The sequence below is a fragment of the Cyanistes caeruleus genome, chromosome 1 (assembly GCF_971803275.1).
Source record: "Cyanistes caeruleus chromosome 1, bCyaCae1.hap1.1, whole genome shotgun sequence".
In the NCBI taxonomy this organism is placed as follows: domain Eukaryota; kingdom Metazoa; phylum Chordata; class Aves; order Passeriformes; family Paridae; genus Cyanistes; species Cyanistes caeruleus.
Window position 1 is genome coordinate 20323976 of NC_141701.1, and position 24728 is coordinate 20348703.

Below are 24728 nucleotides of genomic sequence, written 5' to 3' on the forward strand. Positions count from 1 at the left end.
TAGACATTAGAATTATGGTGCAGTTAAGTGAAGAAAAAACCCTCAGTTGTACATAAGCTCCTCTGTACCATTCAGTTTTCCTCCCACATGTAATGAATAAAAAATTTTTCAAGTTAAGAATTATGCTTAAAAAAATCTAAAATCAAATTAATGGAGGGCTAAAAAGAAAATGAGGTACTTAAAACTATGGAGATTAGTTGTTCTGTATAAAGAGAAATATGGCATAAAGTGCACTGTAAATTTAAATATCATTAGTCTAGGCCAATTAGAATTTTAGACTACGCTTCATAAAAATTTATTACTCAACTCTATCTATTTTTACTATATAAATTAAAATACCTTTCAGGAGTATAGGCTGTGTCATCGTAATATGAATTAGGCACTCTTCTCTCATGCCTAGTCCTCCTGAATATGGAATAAATAGCACAGATATTTCAGACATTTTAGAGGGTGCTTTTTTCATTATGTATTCCCTTACTGTATTATTAAAATGTAATGAAGATAGAACACATTTATCTTCAATTCAGCCATATACTCTGAGCATATCTTTCTAATATATACATATATACATATATAGATATATATAAAAAACTTTTAACTTCTGCTTTCAAATTCTATTCAGAAATAATTAACAACTTATTAAGAATGCTTGATCAATGCACACATATTTCATAGAAATAAAAAGTTACACTGACAGAAAACTAGTAGTTGAACAACTGAGAATGTTCACCAAAAGTAGGATTTGGATGTTAGAAAATGTCTGCTGGATAAAACAACAGTCAGGAAAGAAAATGGAAGCAAAATCTAATTTCCTTAAGTGAAACAACAGAAATTCTGCCTGAAAGAAACCTCATATCCTGCACAAAACATACACAAACCAGGTTTTATGGACTTAAAAATACTAAACTCAAAGGCTAAGTGATAAAAATAAATTGCACATAGTGTGGTGTTCTTGCTGATTAAGTTGAGCTCTGAGGTAGGTAAGTTGAGAAAGAATTTCGTGCAGTGACGTTGTCAGCATAATTTTATTTGGAATGAACTGCTAATATTTTTTTTTAAACATAAGGACAAGGTTAAGAACAAGAACCTTGAGAACATTACTTTGTCTTTGAGATCATGTGTGTGTCAGACAATTTAAAATGTGTTACTGTCAAGTTATGAATTAGCACATATCACTAGTAGGATTCTGAGGCAGGGGACAAAAATAAAAGTGTAAGCAAAGCTCAGCATGTCCAGCCATGATGTCCTGTGTGCACTCAGTGTGTGCAGCTGGGTGAACTGGGACCAGCTGGAGCTGCTGTGCTCTGTAACTTGGGAAAGCCCAAGGGAGCTCAGGGTGTGGTACAGAGCAGCAGGATCTTGAGAAAACCCCATGTCCCAAGGGCTCTGAAGTCACTGAGGATGCACAGGTGCTTATTGACTTTCTCAGGCATATGATGGAGTGAATTTCTTGTCAATGCTGCTGTTCCTTTTGGGGGGAGTTGGACTTCTTCAAAAGCAGGGAGCTATCAGAAAAACAAAATTATGAATGCCATAACCTAAGAATGACCTCAGAAATTAAGGTTTTTATAATGTAAATGTGTCCTAGAACTAATGAACAGAAATCTATCAGATCAGATAAACAATAACTGACACAAACTTCAGCAGAGAAAAGATGAAAGGGAACCAAGTAGTCACTCTCTGGGGGAAAAAAAAAAAAAAAAAAGAAAAAATGCTAAAAGATACCACAAGAGTTAACGAGGTGTCTGTGAATGACTACAAGATAAGCAATAAAAGAAGCCATGAATAACAGAGGCAAGTAATTTTGACAAATATGTCTATATGATTTATTTACCTGCAGGACACAGGCACTGATGGCTTCAGAGTGACATGAGATTAAAAACTCTCTGTCCCACATGAGAGACTCTTTCCTAAGTGCTGGACTGTACAGAGCAATATTTGCTATTTTGAGCAATAATGGAAAGTTGTTTCATATGCATAATAAAATGAAAGTAAAAGACAGGAAGAGATGAGTTTGCTTGATATCAACAAGACATTGATTAATAAAATGGAGCAAAGACAGGAATAACAGCTTGGCCTACAAAATAATGTATTTTAAAATAAGCATTGAACTGGGGAAAAGTGTAAAGAGGAAATATTGGTTAAAAAGTAATTTTTCATATATTTACAATAAAAATGAGGAATAGAGAATTACTAATTGTGTTTCAGTGTGTAAGGAGAAACTGCGTAATGATTATGTTATAAATGGTTCTCAACTTGCTGTTAGAACACAGGAAGACAAAAAGGATGAAAAAGTAGGAACTAGAATTGTGGCTGTGAGGTACTCAGAGGAGTTCATATCTGGTAGGAGAACTCAAGTAACTTGAACATCAGTGTTACCCACAGGAGTGTGGATTCAAGAGGACCGTAGAATCCAGGATCAGTTTCTAGGCCCACGGAATCTCAAGATAATGTTCTAACAGTGAGCTAGAAATATTCCACTTCACATTGGATTTTAATTTCTGATCCTAGGTGGAATTAGCTTTAATAGCTTTCTGTTCCATAAAGCCCTGGAAAAGATTTCCCCACTGCTTAAATCCTAGCCTTTTCATCTTTATGAAGTACTGTAACTTTTTCCCTTAATTCTCATTGATTTTACTTTATTTTTGAGAGACTAATTTCAGAAGCACAAGTCAAGAACCTCAAAGTAAGAAAATTTGTGAATAGCTCCAACTTCAGTGATATCTGAACAGGCACAGATATAACCAGTAATCCAAAACACGTTCATATAAACTAGTGCAAATCAGAGTATATATCTAAGGCCAAAAAAAAGTATGTAAAAATTAATTATTGAAATAGCATACAAATGAGCACATTTCATCATGCATTTTAAGAAAACAAACAAAAAATCCCTCTCCTTAACGAAGTTTCTACATATGGACAGAGCTATTTATACACTTCCTTTATACTAGGTCTCATGTAAAATGGTATCATTTCAAAATAAATGCTTGACTCAGTTCTAAATGGTAAAATGTCTAATATACTATAGCTTTGCAGAACTTTTAAAAAGCAATATTTCTTTTGAAGGATTTTTCAGATGCTTTTTTGTTTCTGCATCCAAAAGTAATTTTACATTCACTTAAAAATATGGTGACATATGATCTGAATCCATAGCAAGCGTTAATGAACTTCTCAGACTCATATCCACAGGGCAGCCATGAAGTTCATACATAAACAGTTCTTTGCTTATTGCTTTAGAAATTTTTACATGGCCTCCCTTGTAAAGCAATACCTCTATCAACAATTGTATCTGATCTGAAGTCACCCCTTCCTTTTTATTGGCTCACAGATTTTTGTTTGATATTCTTATTTCTATTTACATACAACTATGTAAAATTTTTCTGTTTTCAATATTTCTGAATGTATCTTAATTACAGCACTTCAGCAGCATCTCTTAAAAGCCACTGTATTTCAAGTGGCAAAATATTTCCCAGAAATTGTTATGGGCTCAAATTCTTTCTCCATATATTACATGTGTAAATAGGAACTAGATGTTCTGCAATCACACACAGGTATTGTGTGTCCATACAAGTATTCCTAAATCACAGAATATGCAGCATACAAATATATAAAACATAAGCTTACATAAGCATACATTTTTACTTTTCACTCTATTTTTTCAGTTACTCAAAGTACAAGACTTCAGAAAATCACTCTTTATTTGTACTTTAAAGTAGATAGGCTTTTCCCTGTTATTTCAAAGAGAATAATAAATGCTACAAGCACTCTGGAAAATTCCAGCAAAAATAAGGGTTATAAAAGACACAGACAAAAAATATCCATATAACCTATTTTAAAACTGGCTTCTACAAAGCTATTCAGCACCTCTTGGGATTTACCCATGGCCTCGAGTAGTCAGTTTTAAGATGCATACATACCCAGAGTATTATAAAACATATTCAGTGTACGTGTTTATCTCTTAAAACACAGATCACATTCTCTGTTTGGAAATCAAACATGTCAGTGTCAGTGGGGCAGAGCTAATGGCACACTCCACATCAGTTATACCTCTCAAGATCATAGTAAGCACCCTCAGAATAGGTACGGCACATCGTACGGGAGCGGAGTAATCTGATTGCATCTTCACAAAATAGAGGATACATTGTGTGATCCTGGCTGCCAAAACAGAATGGGTGAACACAATGAAAAGCAACAAAAAGATGAAACAAGGACAAAACAACATGAAAAGCAAGCAATGTCAGCAACAGAACAAAACACTGGAACAGAACATGACTGGAAACCTGGTGAACTTTACAAATCTACTTTTAAAAATTAATATATATTGGCTGGCAGCTACAAGAGCTACAAGACTGTGAGAACAGTAAGCTATGAGTGATATAAATAGAGCATCACCTTTGATAATCTTCAATTATAGACTATTGGCAGTGAGAAATTATTCAAGTGAAACACAGCAAGAATTACCCAGTGTTTGTGTTCGTACAATGTTAAAAAATCTAATGATGATACTAACTCAACTTCTAAGTTTTCTACCACTATACACAGACAAATAAAACCAGAAGTGGACATGTAGGTACACAGAAGTACATGCATTACCCACACATAGTCACACAGAGGAAAACATATACCTGACATCCCTGTAATGGTGATCTGTGGACTGGGTGTACCGGGAGCGAGGTAAAGTAACATAATGACTGAGGTGATGGCAGAAAGAAAAATACAGATATGAGACAATAAGATGGAGAAGTAATGATGCACAACACAAAACAGAAAATATTATAATCTAAGAATTAGAATTAACAGGAGCTACAATGCAATGTTTAAGAGCACTGGACTTATTAACAAAATAATATGATAAATGGTTCTAAAGATAAAATTATCTAGATGATTCACATGTTTACTCTGAGAAGCCAGTGGGAGATTATGGATCAAGAAGATAGCTAAAATGTTGGATTTTCTACAGTATTTCAATTAAGAAGAAAAAAATGCAAAAAATAAAGAATTCAGATTGCCTATTCCTTGTTTGGAGGCAGTCGTAATTTTAGTTTTAATAATATCTTTGAAAGACATTTACCTAATCTGTCTGAAAGGCTACCACCATTTGGAAATCTGTCCTCACATAGCTCCAGAGCTTTCTCATTTCTAAGTGAAAGTTCTCCTAATACTGATCATATTGTGACGAAATGTGAATTTAGAGATATAACATCAATACCAGAATAAGCCAAAAAAACCCAAATGCAATTCAAAATAATAAAACTAAGTTATTTGAATTTTGTTTGTCTCATGAAATAATGTTAAAATTTATTCATTTTAAACATATTTTTACACTAGATATTCTCCAATTATTAAAAATATAATAAATTAATTTTAATATAAATAGATACACACAATACAGGGAAAAGGGTTTGGGGAAAAGAGAAGTTTATCATTAACAAAGAGTTATTGATTACAGTTTTTCTGAAGCTGGGATATTTCAAAGGAAAGTCTAATCACAACTGTCTACTCTGGAAGTCTAAACTGACTTCACAAAAAACATGGAAATCCTCTTCCTTCATTTTTATTTCTCATCTTTTAATTTGCTCATGATTAATGTTTTTCCAGGAATCAAACACATTGTTACTAGTAGGTATATTACCTACACATATTTTTTGCATGAGGATAAAAATGCACCATCACCCACATGAAAATATTCCTTATATTAGGTCAATTATATATAGTAGATGTCTTTGTGTTCACTGCTATCAAAAAAAATGCAAAAGAGCACTTTTTTTTGCACACCACTATAAAAAACTAACTTAAATATCTGATTATGCAGATTGTTACAAGAAAGGAGAAGCTGTACACAATTCTTAGGGCCTAATTTGACATGGTACAGTTAAAATTTGAAGAAGGACTAATAATTATTAAAATAGTCATCAATTTTACTTTGCAAGCTGCAAAAAACAATGAATGTTTTTAAACTAATATAAAGACCTATGTATCAAAAGCAGTCTACCCATAACAGCCTGTCAGTCAGCATGCTGTCAAGAAACATTAAGAAAAAAGTTCACCACATTCTTAAAATTTTCTTTGAAATATATGCACACCCACAGGAAGAACAATCAGATAAAAATGTAGGAGTCTACCCCACAGGAGCTAAATGGACAAGGATGGCAAACAGCTGCACACCAGTTTATTCTCTCCCCCACATGGATACATTTCCAGGCTACATCCACATGAACATGCCTTTAAATTATTCAGATGCAACCCTGGAATTAACACCTCAAAACTCTTGCTCTAGTATTAATAAGCAATTAAGTGTCTCCAGCTGATATTTACATTTTAATTTTAACAATTCATTTTTCCTTTTATCTTCCCAGTGAACTGCTGAGAAGTTTTCTTGGTAGTCTTTGAAAAATGTATCACATCAATAAGCACAATATATTTAACCATTATTTAAAAACCTATGCCTTAAACAAAACTAGGACTTCAGTAAGAACTTTTTTTTTCAGAACATGAATTCCATGGAAATCCACCTGCTCTTTGCAAGTAGATTACTAGTAAGTAATCTTATGGACAGTAGCCCATAAGAAGGAACACCCCAGACTGTTCACTTATTTGTATGTGAATGAGACACCATCAGTCCATGTTCTGCTTAGAAAAGTCCCAACAACTTTTCTTATCTCCACCAAACTATGTTGATTGTCGAACTTCTGGTGTCACATTTTGTTCTAATAGTTCTGGAAACTCAGAACTCCAGTGTCCTTAGCAAGTTCTGGGGATTTTTCTTAGGAATTTCTGGCAGGCAGTTCTTTTCCCTTGTATCTTTTTTTTTAAATTCAGTTTATGATTTCAGAATCAGAGTATGACAGCATTTAGATAGCATTTAGATACAGGCACTTATACAATTTGATATACAATAACTTGTAACAAGTTTAAAATAAGCTCCCTCATCACTCAGAACTTTGCTTATCTATACATAGGAGTAGGGTTAGCTTGAGCTTATACTTGACCTGGCCCTCTGGAAATACTGGCTATTCACACTTTTCCTTTTTTCTCAGAGCCCATGTTAACCATGCTATCTAACTTGACAGAATCATACAATCACTATCAAAGATCATCAAACCCAGCCTTTGACAAAATACCACTATGCCCACTAAACTATATTGGAAAGTGCCACTTTTACTGATTTTTTTGACACTTCCAGGAATGATGACTCAACCATTTCCCTGGAGAGTGTGTTCCAATGCATAGACTCTCCTTTCTTTCAGTGAAAAAATATTTCTTTATATCTGACCTGATTCAATATGCAGAGCTAAATGCTTAAACCATCCTTCCTCTGAGCATCCAGCCAATACCACACTAGTTGATTTTCCACCATTAAATATAATACATTTTTATATAATTGGGTTAAAATTATGCTTTATGCTTTTATAAATATGCTAGCAACACCAAAAATGCCTATGATTTATTCTTAATGTCCAATACTGAAACATACACCACATTTATTTGGTCGATCCCCAGTATAAACCACTTCAAATAATAAAGTGAATGTATTATAATGTAGTAAAAACTTAAGCTTTACTTTGCCCAAGTGCAAAAGAACTCCAGTAATGTTCCAGATCTCCAACTTATTTAAATATATAATTTGAGCAGTTAATGAAAGTCATTGCTCTATATGCACATATACCTTTCATATACCTTTTTTCCTTTTTTTTTTTTTTCAACCTTGCTTTAGATTTCTAGCCTCTTATCATACATTCTTTATTTCCTACTTTGTAGTTGTCTATGGCAGAAGAATGTCCACTGTACGACAAAATGAATATAACCTACATCCTCACAGACTTATGAAACATTACCTATTTTATAACAGATAGAATAGACAGAAAAATTGCATCAAAAATTCATTTTACTTATATTAAAATAATGCAGTTAGCCTAATAAGGCAGCATTATAGGTTTTTCAATATGGTCATAATTATGCACACACACACCCACACCCATCCCCTTCCACACTGTAGCAGGTGAAAAGATATTTCCACTCTTCTGACAAGAAGATTCCAGGTATATAAGTACATGAGATAACTTTCCTTTTTTTAAAGTGAACAGAAAATTACTTACAATTTTTCTGATATTGCTCACCTATTTGTACATTTTATTAAAATTCAGTGAACCATTAAGGTAAGAAAACAGAAATCAGTGATTCAGCAACTGATTAGATTGTCAAATTGGAAGTCTTTAGTGTCCAGGACCAGGCTTAACATACCACAAGAGTCTCAGAAGCACACTTGAAAATACTCACAGAGTACCTCACTTGAGCTTCATGGAATAACTTTCTGTTCTTTCTATACAAGGGGAATTGTATACAGGATACAGGATGTATACAGGATAAATTTATCCTGTTCTCTATTGCTTGGGATATTTTATTATATAGTAAAGAAGAGGCATTTGGGAGATAATTTATTCCTTTCAATTTTCACTCTCTGTGACCAGATCCTAGAATTTGATAGACATTCCAGCATCCCTACTAAAGTGGGCAGTAGACTCATAAGAGTTTTTGTGGAAAGGCTAAAGTACTGTGTATTACACCCCTGTGCTCACTGGAATATCCATAAATCTGAATGCAAAACAAGTCTTTGTGTTCTTTTCTGTTAGAGCCTGCATTAAGGAAACTCTGACACCAGTAATTTCTCTTACCCTATCACTGTTTTTCTATTCCCGTATTCAGCATTTTCCAGTGTATTATCTGATTGCAATTAAAGCAATATATTGTATCACTGGCAATAGTATTATCCTCTATTTTTATTAACACTCCTTTACGTTTTTTTCAACTGAAATAACAAATTCAATGTATGAAAAGAGTATAAAATTATTTAAATTGTTAAAAAAGACATGTTGCCTTTAACCAAATACTCCCCAATTTCTCAAGTTACAATTTTCTGAAAAACTAGCAATGTGTTAAAATAGAAATCAGCTTAATCAGACTGCAGAGTAAGAAACAGGTGGTAATTGGGGTCAATCAGTTGTAAATTTAGGGGGGATAGAGTCATTGAAAGTGGTAGAAAAGAGAAAGCTGCCATATGAAATTCAGGAAAAGTACTGTGGGAAGGAATGAAGTAAAAAAAAATGTGCTTGGGACCACACTGACTGTGAGGTTGAGCACAGAATTCTTCAAGGGAAAAGGAGATGGGAACCAATAAAATTATGTGGATTCAGAGAAAAGGCTCTATGAGCAGCTTACTCATTTCAATAATGGAAACTACTTCAGCTAGTTACTTTTTCCAGGGTCCAGTTATACCATTCCAAAAGATTATATTCTCATCTGAATAAAGCAACAGTTAATATTCTCTGTGATAGAATGTTTTCCATGCTGCTTCTCATGCACCTGGCAAATCACACCAATAAGCCATGTGAGTAAAATGTGAAGTCAAGCTCTTAACTCTTAGAAAATGTCAGATGCCATTCAAGAATAAAGCACTGGTTATGTAATTTCCCCTGCTACACTTAATTGAATACGTTAATAGAATAGTTTTATTTAAAAATTGTGTTTTTAAAGAAAAAAAAATTATTTTCTTTACTTATAAACATCAACAATTTTTCCACCAATAATGGTATGGATGCTTTTTGTTACACTGATTGTATAGAAATTTCTGCTAATCTCCTGGGATAGATGAAATCCTGGAAATGTTCCATCTGAATGTAACTGCCAATTTGAAGACTTCAGTTGTGAAACAATAGCAATTATCAGCAGAGAATTTGTGAGCTGACACACAATCAATCAAGATGACTTTCAATGAGAAAATCAGTATCACATTATCACAGTGCTCCCCATAATGCATTTTAAATCATTGCTCCAAAGATGCAACACTGAAGTCTTTTATCAGAACTGCATTATTTTTAAAACAGGTTTGATTTTGTTTTTTTCCTTTTTCGTGCATTTTATTCTGGGGAATATATCTGTGACTCTTGGTGGTGGTGGTTGTAGTTTATTTTTTAAATTTGGCTCAAAGCTTCTTCTTTACCACCTTCCTACTCCGACATCCCTGCTGGAGATAATCGTCCTTCAGCAGACTCATGGAGGCACCAGGTGGGTGGTGCAGATAATTGTGCAATTAAACAGTGATTTGAAAGGAGAAAAAGAACTTAAAGAAACACTGCAATTACTGAGATTCAAATTGATGCAAACATTTTATAACATAGCTATAAGCAAATTTTCAGCAATGCATTTCTTTTACTTTACTGGGTATTTGAAGAAGCAAAGCAGTGACATTACATATCCCCATGTGGGTACATTACCCACATGATACACACAACTGAAACCTGAAAAAATTATCAGAAACTTTCCAATTAAAGCATCAGGAACAGTCTATACTTTACAATATTTTTGTATTTTAATCGGCATTTATATGATTTTTCAGTAAAATTTAACTAAATTAATAAATAAATTACTACCTAACTACATACTATTCAGCTGTGATTTAAGACTTTGAAAAAAAAATCTGCTCTTTTCAGTGTTTTAATATGGAAATATGTATCAAAAAAATATTTTCCTATTTTGATCAAATCTGGTGCCTACTTAATAAAAATATTGGATTAGGAGCCTCCTTCCCTTAGATAAAGCAACTGCACAGTTTAAGATGATATTTAGAAATGTAAAATTTATGTTGCTCTTACCCACCTTTAATTTTCTGCCAAATAATAGAAGCAGGTATTTATACTGTATTTTAACTAACATGTAACAGGCTCATTGTAGTGCATTATTTTGGTCTTCACTGGTTTGATTATAGCACATGGAAATTTTTGGCCTGTATTTCATCATTCACTTCATGTTAAGAAAATCCAAACCATGTTTTCCACAGAATGAAAGAAACCAAGTGTGTTTTCAAATAGGTGAATGAAATCTCCTCTCACTAACAGGTGTTAGTGTTCTAGTGTGTGACAGTCACACACACACCAGCACAGGTGTGATAGTCCTTCTAGTCCTACCACATCCAGATAACATCTTTGAAGTGATTTTAAAATAATGGACAATATTCCTCTAAATAACCATGCTTATGACTGCCCTATTAGGTTAACAAAACAGCAACTTTTTCTCTTTCAAATGGAAAGTGTTCAATATTCAATCTGAAAATTCATTTGATGACTGAATAGTGGATAACTTCCCTTTTCTCTTGTTTCTTGTAAGTGCCTTTCAGAAAAACACTTATACTTTAGGAGCTTTCTCATACATTTCTCCTGCAAGACTATTTGAGTTAGGCATTCTCAGAATGCTCTGGTTTAACATACCTATGATAAATTCACCATTAGCAATTTTATTCCTCAGGGAGACCCCACCTAGGATATTAAATATAGTTAAATTAATTGTTGCTAAATAGTATCTAGATTTGTTGAAGTTGTGGGCCTGAGTACAATTTTCTCACACTGTCTTGGTGTTTATTGTTAACTGGTGATAAATCTTTCAGAAAGAAACACACAGATACAGTTTGGTGGTTTCGTAGTTTTTCTTTCTAGAACTGTGCTAGGATTCTCACATTTTTCCTCTAATTCACCTAATTATATTGATTGTTTAAATATAAAACTGAGTTTAAATCCAAATTTTCCAAAATTTTCTCAATAGTTTCTATAGCTTGATTAGCTTCAGCTTCTCAAGTGAGGTAAAAGTCAGTGTTAGAGAATTTATTAAAACATTTCAAACTGACACAAGGTTATCCATTACAGATAAATGGTCTCATGGAATTTGGGTCCAAAATAGGTCATAAGCATTATGGCTAATTCATAAGATTTAGGCTATTTAATAAGAGTATGAGTACCCACAAAAAACTTACATTTTGATGGCAATTAGCTAGTAGATTTATATTAAATATACAGCTAACAAACTAAAATGGCTTCTCATTTTGAGTTATCAGTGTACATAGTACAATTTGACACTTTTGTTAATACAGCAGCAGATACAAATTTAAACTGTAAATTTACCCTTGCATTATACAGAAATAAGTATATGATTTAGCCATATTTTACATATTTAAGGTTTTGGCATTTGAAATTAAAATTATCTCCAATTAATTTTTTTTTTAAAAAATGTGTTTTTCAAGGTTTTTAAAAATACTTTTATTTTCTATTCTAACTATGACTAATTTTGAAGTAATGTTTACATTGCCATTAGACTTGAAGACATTAGGCTTTTTGTATGTGATTTTAACTCCTCAGTGCCATATACCTTAGAGAGCTTAATGTTGGATTATCTAGAAAAGGGAGGGAAGAATTTTCTTATTCATATTCTCAGTCACACTTTAACTTAGCAACTGAGCATGTCTATAGACGGTACTATTTCAAAATCCTCTTTTAGCAAGCAGCTTCAAAAGCTGTTTCATGGAAACAAGAAAGCATCAGAGCTGTGGGAAGGAAATATGTGATTTGTTTTCAGAGCCAAGTGTGGACAACATGTATGTTACAAACCTATACAAAAATGCAGTTTTTCAACTTCCCCCAACTGCCTGCAGTTCCAGAAGTTTTCAGGAGCAATACTATTAAAAAGCTACTTTAGGGATACCATTGGGTTTTTATTATACAGCAGAGACAGCATCACAAATATTCAGTAAAAATTTTTTAAATCCTTCCATGCATAAAATCACTGTCAAATTAACAATGACTATAAAAAAAACCCATAAATATTTGGAAACAGCCTTTTCTTGTTCAGAGACTGCATGTTGCAGTAGAGGTATAACTAGTCAATAATGTGATTGCACCAGCAGCCACTCACCCTATGTGAAGAGGAGAATTTCTCTGTGTGTTTTGGAAAATACAGACAACATATAAAACTGTGTTCAGAGATTCAGAGCACACCTATCAAGCAAACACCTATTAATCTAGAATGGTCATGCAAATTCAATAATCTCACCTCCAACAACCTTCTGACACTGTTTTTCTGAAAAACCCAATTATTTTTTTCTCTAAATCAGCAGGGATTATTTGACTCAAGGGATGGAAAGGCATTGTGGTACAGTACTTCAAGCAACCTTTCACAGCTATTTATTTCTCTGGGAGGCAACAAATGAACTTGCACAGTGAGCAAATGCAGCAGCATTCCATAAGGCATACACAGGCTCCAAGGACAAGTTTAGATCCTGTTTCAAGGATGACTGGTCTAAAAATCAACATAACATTGTATCCCAAAAGCATTCTGTAATAATTTTTAAGGCAACAGCTCAGAATCTTCAAGCTATTGCCTTCTGTATGAAAATCATATTCTAATGAATCAACTGAATAGATTTTTTTTCTCAGTAATATAAACAGAAATATTAACTAGTTTAATGAAAAAAGGAGTTTGACTTATCATCTACCATACTTGTTATGAATACAGCTACTATTCTGGATGATAAATTTTGGTTTTTTATTAGCTTTATTTCTGCCCACTTGATTTTTTATTCACCAAATTAAATTACAAATCATTTTGAATAGATTTGGGGTTTAATTCCTTTTGATACTTCTTTTGTTACAAGTATTTGGGAAAAATTAATTATTAGTTTGTCTTCTGAAATTAAAATAACATAATATTCTGAAAAATAGCCTTGCATTCCATACAATCATTGTCCATCACATTACCGGTCTCTTAAGAAATAATAATCTTTTCTGTTCAATATTGTTAACAAAAAGCCACCAATTTCTCAAATTCTTTGTATTACAGTTGGAAACCACAAAGATGTGTTTTGATGTCACTTGAAGAATAACCTGTAATGGCTATCTGTAAAGGTATTAATTTCAAATACTAGTCATATATTATTCAAGATTACAAAACATGTTTCTATTACTCTTTGGCATATGCATATTATAAAACGAGACAAAAGCTAGCAATTATGCCTGTCATTATAAAGTGCAGGAATTTCCAATTGTTGCAGAAAAGCTGGAAGACTGCAAAAAATTAATGGTAATAAATGCTTTTTGTTTTGATTTTTTACCTGAAGACAATGAAGTAGAAAAGGCCAATAATTTTTTTAATGTCACAAAGTCATTGCCACAATTAATTCAGCAAAATTAACTACACTGTTCAATTATTGCTGCAATTCTTTTTTACATCATTAAAATTCATAGAGGTTGCTAAAGCTCTGCTTACTGTTTGGGAAGTTCCATTAGGCAAAACATTAGTTATAGTCAGATGTGCCTCTTAACACAAAGACTTTCGTACATGCTGTCCTAATCATTTTTTCTCTTTTTTTCAAAGTGTCTCAGAAGGTTGAGCAAAGACAAAAACAGAACACAGCAGTAGAATATACTTTTGTTACATCTATGAACTACACTGTATCCAACAGGAGTATTACATTAATACTGAGCTGAAATTATCTATTTTTATACCTCTTTATTCAGTACCAAAAATGACCAAGTCTACTGATGGATGTATTTAAAAGATATTTAGTACTTAAAACATTCACTAATATAACTCACAAAAATATTTTTATAAAAAAAGGACAACTAATCTATTCAACTTTTATAAGATACATTTTCTCATAGATTTTTTTCAGATTCCCTCCTGTCAAACAAACACTCACTGGACAGTTTCGTCAGCTTTATGTGCACTGATATTTTGCAATTTACGTTATGTGGATAAATGAGAAATGCTAATTTCTGGGATTAGGTATGTCATTTATTTTAATTTAATTGATGAAATTTTATTTCAGCTACCATACTGAAGTTACTCACGTTGCTGTGTGTAGGCTACAGCTGTTTGTAATTGCAGGCAGATACTTACCTCTCTCTGTCTGGGGAGTAGTGGTCATCTACGGCACGGTGTCTGTCCATCCGGTTCAGGGTGTTGTAATGCGCAGGAGTAGATCGAGTCCCTCGCAGTCCCTGATCCACATTCCGACTGAGGATGAAAGAAATCAGATTTTGAGTTTTGAGTGTGCCTGGATGCCTCTCACTGCTTTGTACAAAGAATTATCAGCAATCGTGTTGGTAACAAGATCTGTTAGCTGTCCAGACTTTTCTATACATTTAAGTTAAATAACTTTAAATCTTAAAGTTAAAAAAAAAATTCTCTCTTTTTTTGTTCTTTGTTCCAATATGTTTCTTATGGAAATAAGAGAAAAACTTTTTTTTTCCCCTTTATTAAAAAGGTTAATCTTGTACAACACTTCATTAGCCTTTCCAGACTTCAAGCAAAATATTAGTTTCTGACAGAAACATACACTGTAAACAATTTTTCATGAGTTTTTGATTTGGTTTTACTATAAACATGTAAACTGTAGTAAGACACAATGGGGACTTGTGGCTGCTACAGTGGAGTGCAGCCTGCTGAAAAAATTGTCATCTGAATTTAAAAATAGCTGCTTGTTTTGCCCTGAATCTTACTTGCAAAACATCTAAAAAAGTCATAACCATTTAATTAGCTGTAAGTAGTGCTTAGTTAAGGAGCACCAATCACCTGTACTAATTGAAACCAAAGTTTGCCTATCAATTGTTTTGTTCAGTTTATCTATCAATACCTACTGACACACACTAACTTTACTTTTTGTGCTCTGTAAAACAAATCCACAAGAATAGGAAAACAGGAGACAATGCTTAACTGTAACAATTACTGGATAATGAAAACATAATTTTTTTGTATTGATTTGAAAATAACAAATTGGATGCTTCCTTCAAGTTTTAGACCAGTAAATTCTTATGTCTCCTGTCCTTTACTGCAATCTGCACTAGTGTGAGCCTCAGTTTCCTTTTTTTTTTGGTTTTATATCATTCAGTCCTCCTTTCCTTTCTTGTCATTTTGTCTGCCCTTTCGGTACCTGTCATTGTTTGTCATTTAGCAGTTTCTGACTAGTGTTAACTTGTAAATGTATCCTTTACTGCTGCTGCCATGACATTATTTATTTCTGCATGTAAGTGCTATAAAGGTGTTGCATTACACATAAACTTTTGCCTTCAGCTCCACCTCATCTGTTATAAAGCATTTTCCACTCTGGCATTCATGAATCTGAATATTGAGTTTACCCTGGCTAGTAAAGAATAACAAGAGTAAACAATTTCCTGTCAGCTAAGGCACAGTGGGCCTTTGGTGGAGTTTGTTAAGAAAATCAAGTAAGACTGAGGACTGCAAAATGGTTTCTAAGAAATACCATGGCCCAAAAACTCCTGCCTGCAGAGGTGTCAGTAATGGGAAACCTCTGGGCATGCAGAATGCTCACTGCACTTAGGACATCTATAGAGCAGCACATGCATAATGAAGTCACCTGAATAGGGTGCAAATGTGGTTGATAATTCTTACAAATTTCATGAGTACACCTACATTTTCAGTAGATCTAAAAGAGATATTTCTATAACCCATAGATTATACTTCTCTTCTACAAATCCTTAAGGTCTCATAACCCAATTTTCTGAGCTCAACAAGTCCTCAAAGAATTTATTTGGTGTGTGGGCAGGGAAATATTACACAAATAATGCATTTGATTCTGACATTGTAGGAAACAGCTGCAATAAATTTAAAACTATATTTAAAAATTTAGCTTTAGGAAAGTTAAAAAGACATTTTGAGTATGTAAAGAAATCCAAGACTACAAGAAAATGAGAAGTAGATTTTTCAATGATGTTAAACAAGTGTTAATTACGAGCTTGGGTAAAAGATCTGCCCAAAATGCACACAGCATGGATGCAGACAGAAAAACATAAAAACACAAACATACACACAAAGATATTTCGCTCACATTTATGTCTATATCCAAGACAAATAAATTCTGGTGATTTAGCATAGGAAAATACTTAGACTGAAATCAGTATAGTAAAAATCAGAATAGGCCTCTTTTTGTCCACCATTTATGTCTCATTTCAAGTCAGGCTGACTTGGTTTTAGATGGGATTAGATTTCAAGTAGAAACACACCATTTCTGCCTCTTAGCTGTATGATGTGGGATGATTTGGAATCCTAATATCTCACTAATGCAAAAGAATATCATATAGGCTACATCCATTAGAGGAAATGGTAAGTAAAAACCTAAGTAAGATATTATGAAGTCAAGAGAATTTTAACTTAACAAAAAGAACAAAGGTAAAAGAAAAGAAAGCAGAACACAAGAGAATAAGGATGGCTGCAAGAAAGGGAGAGGAACATGTACCTGCCAGGAAATATTGGATAACAGATCTTCAGTATTAAAAGGGAATTGTGAACATTATGGGCAAAAGAGATAACTTCCACTTTCATTTCAACTGAATTACATCATCTGGAAACCTACCCATACATAGCAACAAAGTACTGAAAAACAGGTTTAATTCCCATTTACATCTGTCCTTCTGCTTCCTTCCTCTTAAAAAAGCTTGTCCTGCAGAGTATCAAATCAATTCTTACGCAATATCCAAAAGTACTAACTTCTGGAAGAAATTTCCTGGTCTAATTTTTTCAAGATAAATAGTTACCAGAGATCTTCCAAGATCAGGAGTTGATAACTTTCACTATAAAAGTGCATGTCTGTCAGTTTATTCTTGATGATTTAGAAGTATAAAAAATATAATAGAAAGGAAGATATTATGGGTAGCCAGGGAGGCTCCCCAGAACCTTAATTCTACAGAAATAAAAGAGTTGAAAACATCCACTGTCATATGAATGCTAAGGAATTATCTAACTATCATATACGATAAAACTTGGCACCTGTAAATAGCTCTAGAAAATGAAAATGTGGAGAGATACTTTTCCTTCCTTAGATTGGACTGTACTGAATTTTGGTGAAAAACTAGATATAAATAGGCAGAAGTAAGATACCATTATGTAATCATATAATAATAATAAATAATATAGTAACAATAAACCATAAATAACATAGAATTACAAATTAGGCACATCACTATAATGTATGAAAAAGACATTATTGGCTTTACGTAATTTTGTAAGATCTAACCAATTCATTTCCATTTTAAAAGTCTGGAGATTATTGCCAGTATTGGTATGAGATCAATACCACTTTAATTGATATAACTGCATAGTTAAACAAGAGTTTACCTTTGTGGGGGAGGGACACTGGGAGACCACGATCTAGTCCGTCCTATACTATCTCCACGGTGAGGGGACCCTGATCGAGAACAATGATTAGATGACATTACTTGCTCTGGCACTGATAGTGTTGAACTTTGAAGATCTCTCCCATTATGTCGGTAATCTAAAAAGAAATGCAAATATTCAGTGAATCTGAAGTTGTACTTTTCAACTGCCTGCCATATCTGTAGTAGTGAGAAACTCAGTAAAAGATGGGATTTGATCAAGAATGTTATCACTAGTTCTTGGGTTTTATAATAAAACATACATAAAGTTGACTCCTGTTGTCATGCTTTATCTAAGTACAATTACAGTTCCTGTAGTTATACTTTAAAAGTATAGAAATTTATACCATGCACCAAACTGGGACTTACCATTTATGGGTAATATGATGTATTAATAATTAAACTAATTAAACTCATTTTTCCTTCGAATAAAAAAGGTCACTATTGCATTTTTAATTAAAATTATATTGCAAATGTTATTTGTAATGTTTTTGAGTAGAAATGTCCATAATTAAAAATTAATCCAAAATTTAGTTTACAAATTTGGGTTAGGAAGGTAATATGGAATTAAATAATGAGATTGGCTTCAAGAGAGATTTGTATTTCAGAAACAATTAAAGTAACAATGACTCAGTAACATTGGATTTCACTCACAATTCTGAACTAAAAGCCACAATTCCTTCACAAATAGGCTAATCTTGAATAAGCCTAATAGAAGGCATAAATAGTCTAGACAAAAGCCTCCAAGTTACACTGGCCTAAAAAGCTACCACATGGACATAGACTTTTAATAAAAATATTTTTAAAAGGCTGGATGTATTACAAGTGATTGTCTTAATCTAATTGAAAAAGTTGAATTCACTGTCCTGTGGTGCAATACTCTCTGAAAAAAAAGATGCTAGATATAGAGCAATTTCAAGTAAGTTTCCCCAAATTTTGTGAGGATGAAATTAAAACACAATGATAAGAAATTGAGGATTTTCAATTGTTAACCTGATTATAATGCTTAGCAGGAATAGGTCTTCAGAGAGTTCCTGGTGGCTATGACAACTGATATAACTGATTTCTTTGTTCCAAAGACAGAAACCAAGTCAAGAATACTTAGATCTTCTGGCTCATTCAACTGTTATTCTTTTCCCATGAGAATCTTCCAAGAGTGTAATAATCTTCTGCTCATGATTTTTCTTATTCCTGGAAAATGTTCATTAGTACCTAAAGAAAACCTTATGAATTCATTCCACTTTATGATTCGAAGAATGTTCAGTATTTTCAACTGAGTACTCATATTTGCTTACGGCCTTACAACCAAGGACATCTATAAACAATCCTAATTCATAAATAACTTCTTCCTCCTATGTTTAGGTGTAAACTGCTTTGTGTGTATCTGGTATGAGTACATAAAGGGAAAAAAAGCACATCATCATTACATTACACTAATATAAGGATGCTGAGGATCAGGTAGTCTCTCCTCACTACACAGCAGTCAAATCATGTTATGTGCATCCTCAGTTAAGAGTCAGTAATGAAATAAAGATTTTATCCTATATATGAAGTAAACGTATTATCATAGGCCCTCACAAAACATATAGGGGTCAGTGCAACATAATTCTGAAATCACCAAAGGCAAGATGAGGAAATTTTATCTGTGTTTGAAACAGGGTGTTATTCACTCCCTAGTAAAGTGTAGGAGATAAAAAAATAATTTTTTTGCAAGTTAGTTTGGAAGTCAATACAATCTGCAATTCTGCAATACTTTAACCAGAAGTAAAAGAGCTAAAGTAACAGTAGTGGAAATCCCACCCTGCAGCAGACTCCTGGCAGGACCTGTGGACCTGGGGAGAGAGAAGGCCACTCCAGAGCAGGTTTGTGACCCACCCTGGAGCAGCTGGCTCCCAAAGGACTGAACCCTAAGGAAGAGACTCATGTTGGAGCAGTTTGTGACAAACTGCAGCCCGTGGGATGAACTGACATTGGAGAAGTTCATCCAGGGCTGTCTCCCATGAGAGGGACCTCACTCTGGAGCAGAGGAATAGAGTGAAGTGTTCTCCCCCTGAGGAGGTAGGAGCAGCAGAAACAACATGTGATGAACTGAGTGTAACCCCCATTCCCATCTCCCTGTGGAGCTGAGAGGGAGAGGTAGAGAACCAGGAGTGAAGTTGAGACCAGAGAGAAGGAAGGGGTCGGGGGAAAGTTTTGAAATTTCAGGGGGTTATTTTCTCATTATCCTACTCTGATTTTATTTGTGATTAAGTAATTTCTGTGAGTTGTCTGTTTTGCCCATGACTGTGACTGGTGAGAGATCTCTTCCTGTCCTTATCTCGACCCACAAGTCTTCAGTCACACTTTCTCTCCAGTGTCCAGCTCATGAGGGTAGCGATGGAGCAGTTTTGGCAGCCACGTGGCACCGAGCCAGCGTCAATCCACCACACATAAGTGAGCAGCAAGTTATTATGAAGTTCTAGATATTGAAATAAAAAGCATGATTTACAGTACAAGAACACAGAGAGAAATATTGTCTCATTATCCTAATAATGCATATCTACTGACAGAAAAGACAGAGATGGTTCTTTGTATCCTGCGTACACAAGGAGAATTTGTTGCATTTGGAGATGGAAAACAATGTCTGGTTTGAAACAATGTAGAGCAGCAATGTGAAGAAATAGGTAAACCCTTTGAAAAAATCAGCATTTTATATAATATTTGGTATGTACAGAAATCGAAGTACAGGGGGAATGAGCAATCTCATAAGGTTTTCTAAGTGAATAAACATAATGAAGGCCAAGGTAATCAATTAACAAAACACAAACAAAAATCTTTAAAATTCAAAAAAATAGTCTAATATAAAAAAATAGTCAAAGTCTAAAAAATTCCTAGAAATGAGATTTTGAGTAAATCAAAATTATTGAATTAACTAAACCTGCACATAGAAACAAATTAATTACTTTAGAACAAAAATCCTCCTCCAGCTGTAATTACTTATTGTAGTTGACCACTTGTGCAGTATTGCAATAAATCACAGTAGTTGACCACTTGAGCAGTATTGTTGCAATATATTACTTTTGAATTAACTGTCAAATCTAATCCTGATCAAATAAGTGCTTTACATTAATTTGGAGTTAGACACACCTTTTGGTAATTAACACTGGTACTGCTTCCTTATGATAATAAAAAAGGCAGAAACAATCAGCATTCCTAGCAATCTTGATAAATTTTGATAAATTTTTGCTTTTGAAGAAAACTTTTTACTTTTTTGAAGAAAACTAGATGTGTTTAGCTGTGATCAAATAAATAGATTAATATTGTCTAATAATATTGCTGCCAGAAAATAAACTTTGACATTTATAATTCATTTACATAAAACAAAAATTATTATATTTACAAACCCCTCTATTGCCAACAGGTCACGCATTGAAAGGCGGCTGTTTGAGTAAGACAATCCACCAACATGGATTAATGAGGTAATTTGAAAGTTATCCTTCAGTTTTGTAGAGTCAGTGTAGCTCTGATTTAACTGCCTGTACTGTAGGTATGATTTAACTTCCATTTTCAAAAATATTGCACATCTTGGAAACTACATCAGAGAAGGGAAGTAAAAACGTTTTCTTGTGAAAAGAAATTATAGGCAGAAAAGACAGGTTAAAGGTGCAGCTTGACCAATGAGTTGCTATTGAGCAAAGCAGATAGTTATTTATAGCAGTAGCAAAAATAGGATAAACATTATCCTGCTTGCAGCTATAAATATTGAGTCATTACCATAGAATCAAAGGCTCTATAACTATGGCAAGCCTCTTAAATCAACATAGAGAGTACACAGAACCTGATAATCAGTGTAGAGATAATCAGTGATAAACAACTGTGAGCTGCAGACACTTAAAAGACAGACACATGACAAACATAACTGCAATGCCACCACCTTCTCCTTTCATGGGAAGGTTTCATTAAAAACTGATACATATGAAAAGAGGATTTTACAAAGCACACTAAATACAGCTTCTTCAGACCTGAAGTTTTAGTTTTATCTGATTTAAGAGAGACTATTAATATATTTGACCTAAAGTATTAATCCACACAGCATAGCTGTACTAATATTATGATATGCAGGGTACATGTTCAGTAAACACTGATGATTGAATTGTTATTAAATTACAAATCTTGCAGCCACAAAACTGCAGAAAATCACAAACTTCCCAATATTAAGTTCACGTCAACAGCCCTAAAATAGCCCTAAAAATAATTAATTGAAGTGTACTAATGAAGATTTTAATTTAGATGCTTTGCTGCTTGATTTACTTGAAAGAAGCTCCTTGTATGGAAATTGTTCTAGAAAGGCAGTACTAGAATGGCTGTTCATCACAGGCAACATAATTGACTTGTTTCTGACACTGATGCTAAGTGATGTTTTCTCCACTTTAACATTTGTACTTGATTGAGACGTCAAGCTTTCAGATATTTAACTTTTTAACACTCACAGTAGTTGGGCTTAGAACAAGCACTAATTAAAAACAATTATATAATCAAATTGCCAGAAATGCTTAACATACCAATATTTCACACATGGGCACTTTGGAGAGAGTTCAGTTCTTTTATATAAATGTGCTCAGCTTCTGGGGTGATTTGAACATCTAAATGAAGAATTTAGATGTCCTCTAAAAAAAAATTGCTGACAGTCACCGATCAAATAAATTGAATTATTGATATCTAAATACTTTATAAGTTAAACATACATTATGCATTGCTTTGGGAATTTTTTTTTTTGTTTTTTGTATCAAAACATTATTTTGCAAATATGGGAAGAAGGAATGTACAGTGAAAGGAATCAGCAAACATTACAGTAGGAGCAACTGGTTACTTGCTGCATAGCAACTCAGTTCCTCACAGGAACATTTAGCTCTACAGCACTAATTGTATTTATGGGTCCATTACACCTGAGACAAGTCTTTTCCTATGGAAAAGCATTCCCACACATCAATAAACTAGAACTTGCTGAGTTTTCAGCACTGTTCCTACACCCAGCTTGATGTGCAAAGCTTGGGGGAAAAGCCCCAAACCACCACCGGTACTATAAAGATGTTTCTTCTTAGTTAAGCACTCATCCATGTCTATTTGCATCTGTCCACAAAGTCCCCAAAACTAGCCTCCTCTTCACAGCACTGATTGGAATTTATCAGTCTTGTAGCATTTCTGTCTCAGAAGTGTTCTTCACCACAACTGTAACCCACCCCAACCGGCCTTTCCCTTATGTGAGAAGCATCCACTAAGAGCATCTCTGATTGGGATGCAACTTCATTGCAATTTTCATTGCCTATTAATGCCTTTGTCGCTCCACAGACATAGGACTGTGGCAGAATATAAGCTGGCACACCAAGCTCATCATTTCTTAACTTTCTACAAAGAGGATGTTATTGATAACAAGTAATAAGCTGAAAATAAAACTTGAATCAAGTTACACCTTTCAAAGTGGAGTGATACAGCTTATATTTAAAAATGGTTTTGACTAGTTTTGACTGCTTTAAAGAAAAGCATTGAGAGGATTTGGATGTTTGAAGAGAAAGATGATTTTTCAGCTGAGGAAATTATAGTGAAGGATTTTTTTATTTTTTAAATAATTAAAGTATTACATTCAAAATTTAAATAAGAGAATAAACTTGTTAAATGGAAAGTATACATTAAGAAATAAAATTAAAAATGCAAGAAAAGCTTGAATAATTATAATAATATGTTTAGGCATAAAGTTGTAAGTAATATATACATTATTTGCTTGAAATAAAGGAAAATGGTTAAAGACCCATTGTTCTAGGGGGTCAGCATAAGAACTATTTAACAAGGCTTGAATTTCAGTTTGGGAGGGGGATTTTTGTGATACACAGACTAACATTTTTAACTCAAGGGGGAGCTCAGAAAGAACAGATTTTAGAGCAGGGCATTTGGTATCAACATGCAATGAAATAAAAACGTTGACAGTGTTTATGTCTGAAGTTACTGGGCTTTTGGGTCACTAGAGGCTCCCATTTAGGGCTAGCTGGTGATCTACAATGAAATCCGTATTTTAGTAGGGATAGAAGTAATCCACTCCATGTGCTAATGCTGTAAGATATCTTTCTATAGGCAGTTGATTTCAATCTGTAACCACAGTGTGTTTCCTGCATCTGCTTTGAGAAGCAATCATCCACAGGAATCAGGCATAAAAATTCAGCCCACGTTATCAGCAAATAAGAGAAAAAGACATTGCCTGTGCAGCAAAGGCTGCAACATGACAGTGAAAGCATTCTTTTGAACAAAGGATTCCTCAGGTGTTTTAAGAAGTGAAGCAAAAATGGATAATTGCTTTTCATTCTTCAAACACAGAAATATTTTTGTAAGTTCAATAATAATTTCTGTAGAGACAATTACTATTTTTTTTCCTAATTTACTTGGCTCTAACTATCCTCTGAATAAATATCATCTTTGTATTCTTATTCACTCCTGAAACATACAGCTATCTTCTGTGTAATGATAAAAATTTATCCCTATAAATGTTTTTCTTCTCAAAGCTGGAGACTGCATTCTTTAACTTGGAAAAGCTCTTCTCTATAGAGACTTGTAATGCAGTCCATGCAGAATTCACTGCTTTACATTCATCCATGATTCATCTGTTGAAACATATCTCAGATTACAAGTGTTTCATAATACATAATCTGTTGTAATGCAGATGAGATATTGGTATAGAACTGAATTTTAAACATTAATATCTTACTGAAT

At 33.6% G+C, this 24728-nt stretch overlaps 1 protein-coding gene across 50 annotated transcripts in view; it reads right to left on the reverse strand.

Annotated features, from left to right (window-relative positions):
* Positions 1-24728, reverse strand: part of RIMS2 (regulating synaptic membrane exocytosis 2) — a 447314-nt gene that overhangs the window by 144072 nt on the left and 278514 nt on the right. For 47 of the 50 annotated variants that reach the window (XM_086881261.1, XM_086881272.1, XM_086880958.1 and 44 more), the window contains 2 exons: positions 17953-18109; positions 14719-14835 (listed from right to left, as the gene is read on the reverse strand). In XM_086881261.1, coding sequence (XP_086737387.1) covers positions 14719-14835; positions 17953-18109 — 274 coding nt within the window. Of the gene's footprint in view, positions 1-339; positions 406-4047; positions 4156-4625; positions 4692-14718; positions 14836-17952; positions 18110-24728 lie in introns of all 50 variants that reach the window. The other 3 variants (XM_086881092.1, XM_086881101.1, XM_086881253.1) reach the window with 2 other exon arrangements.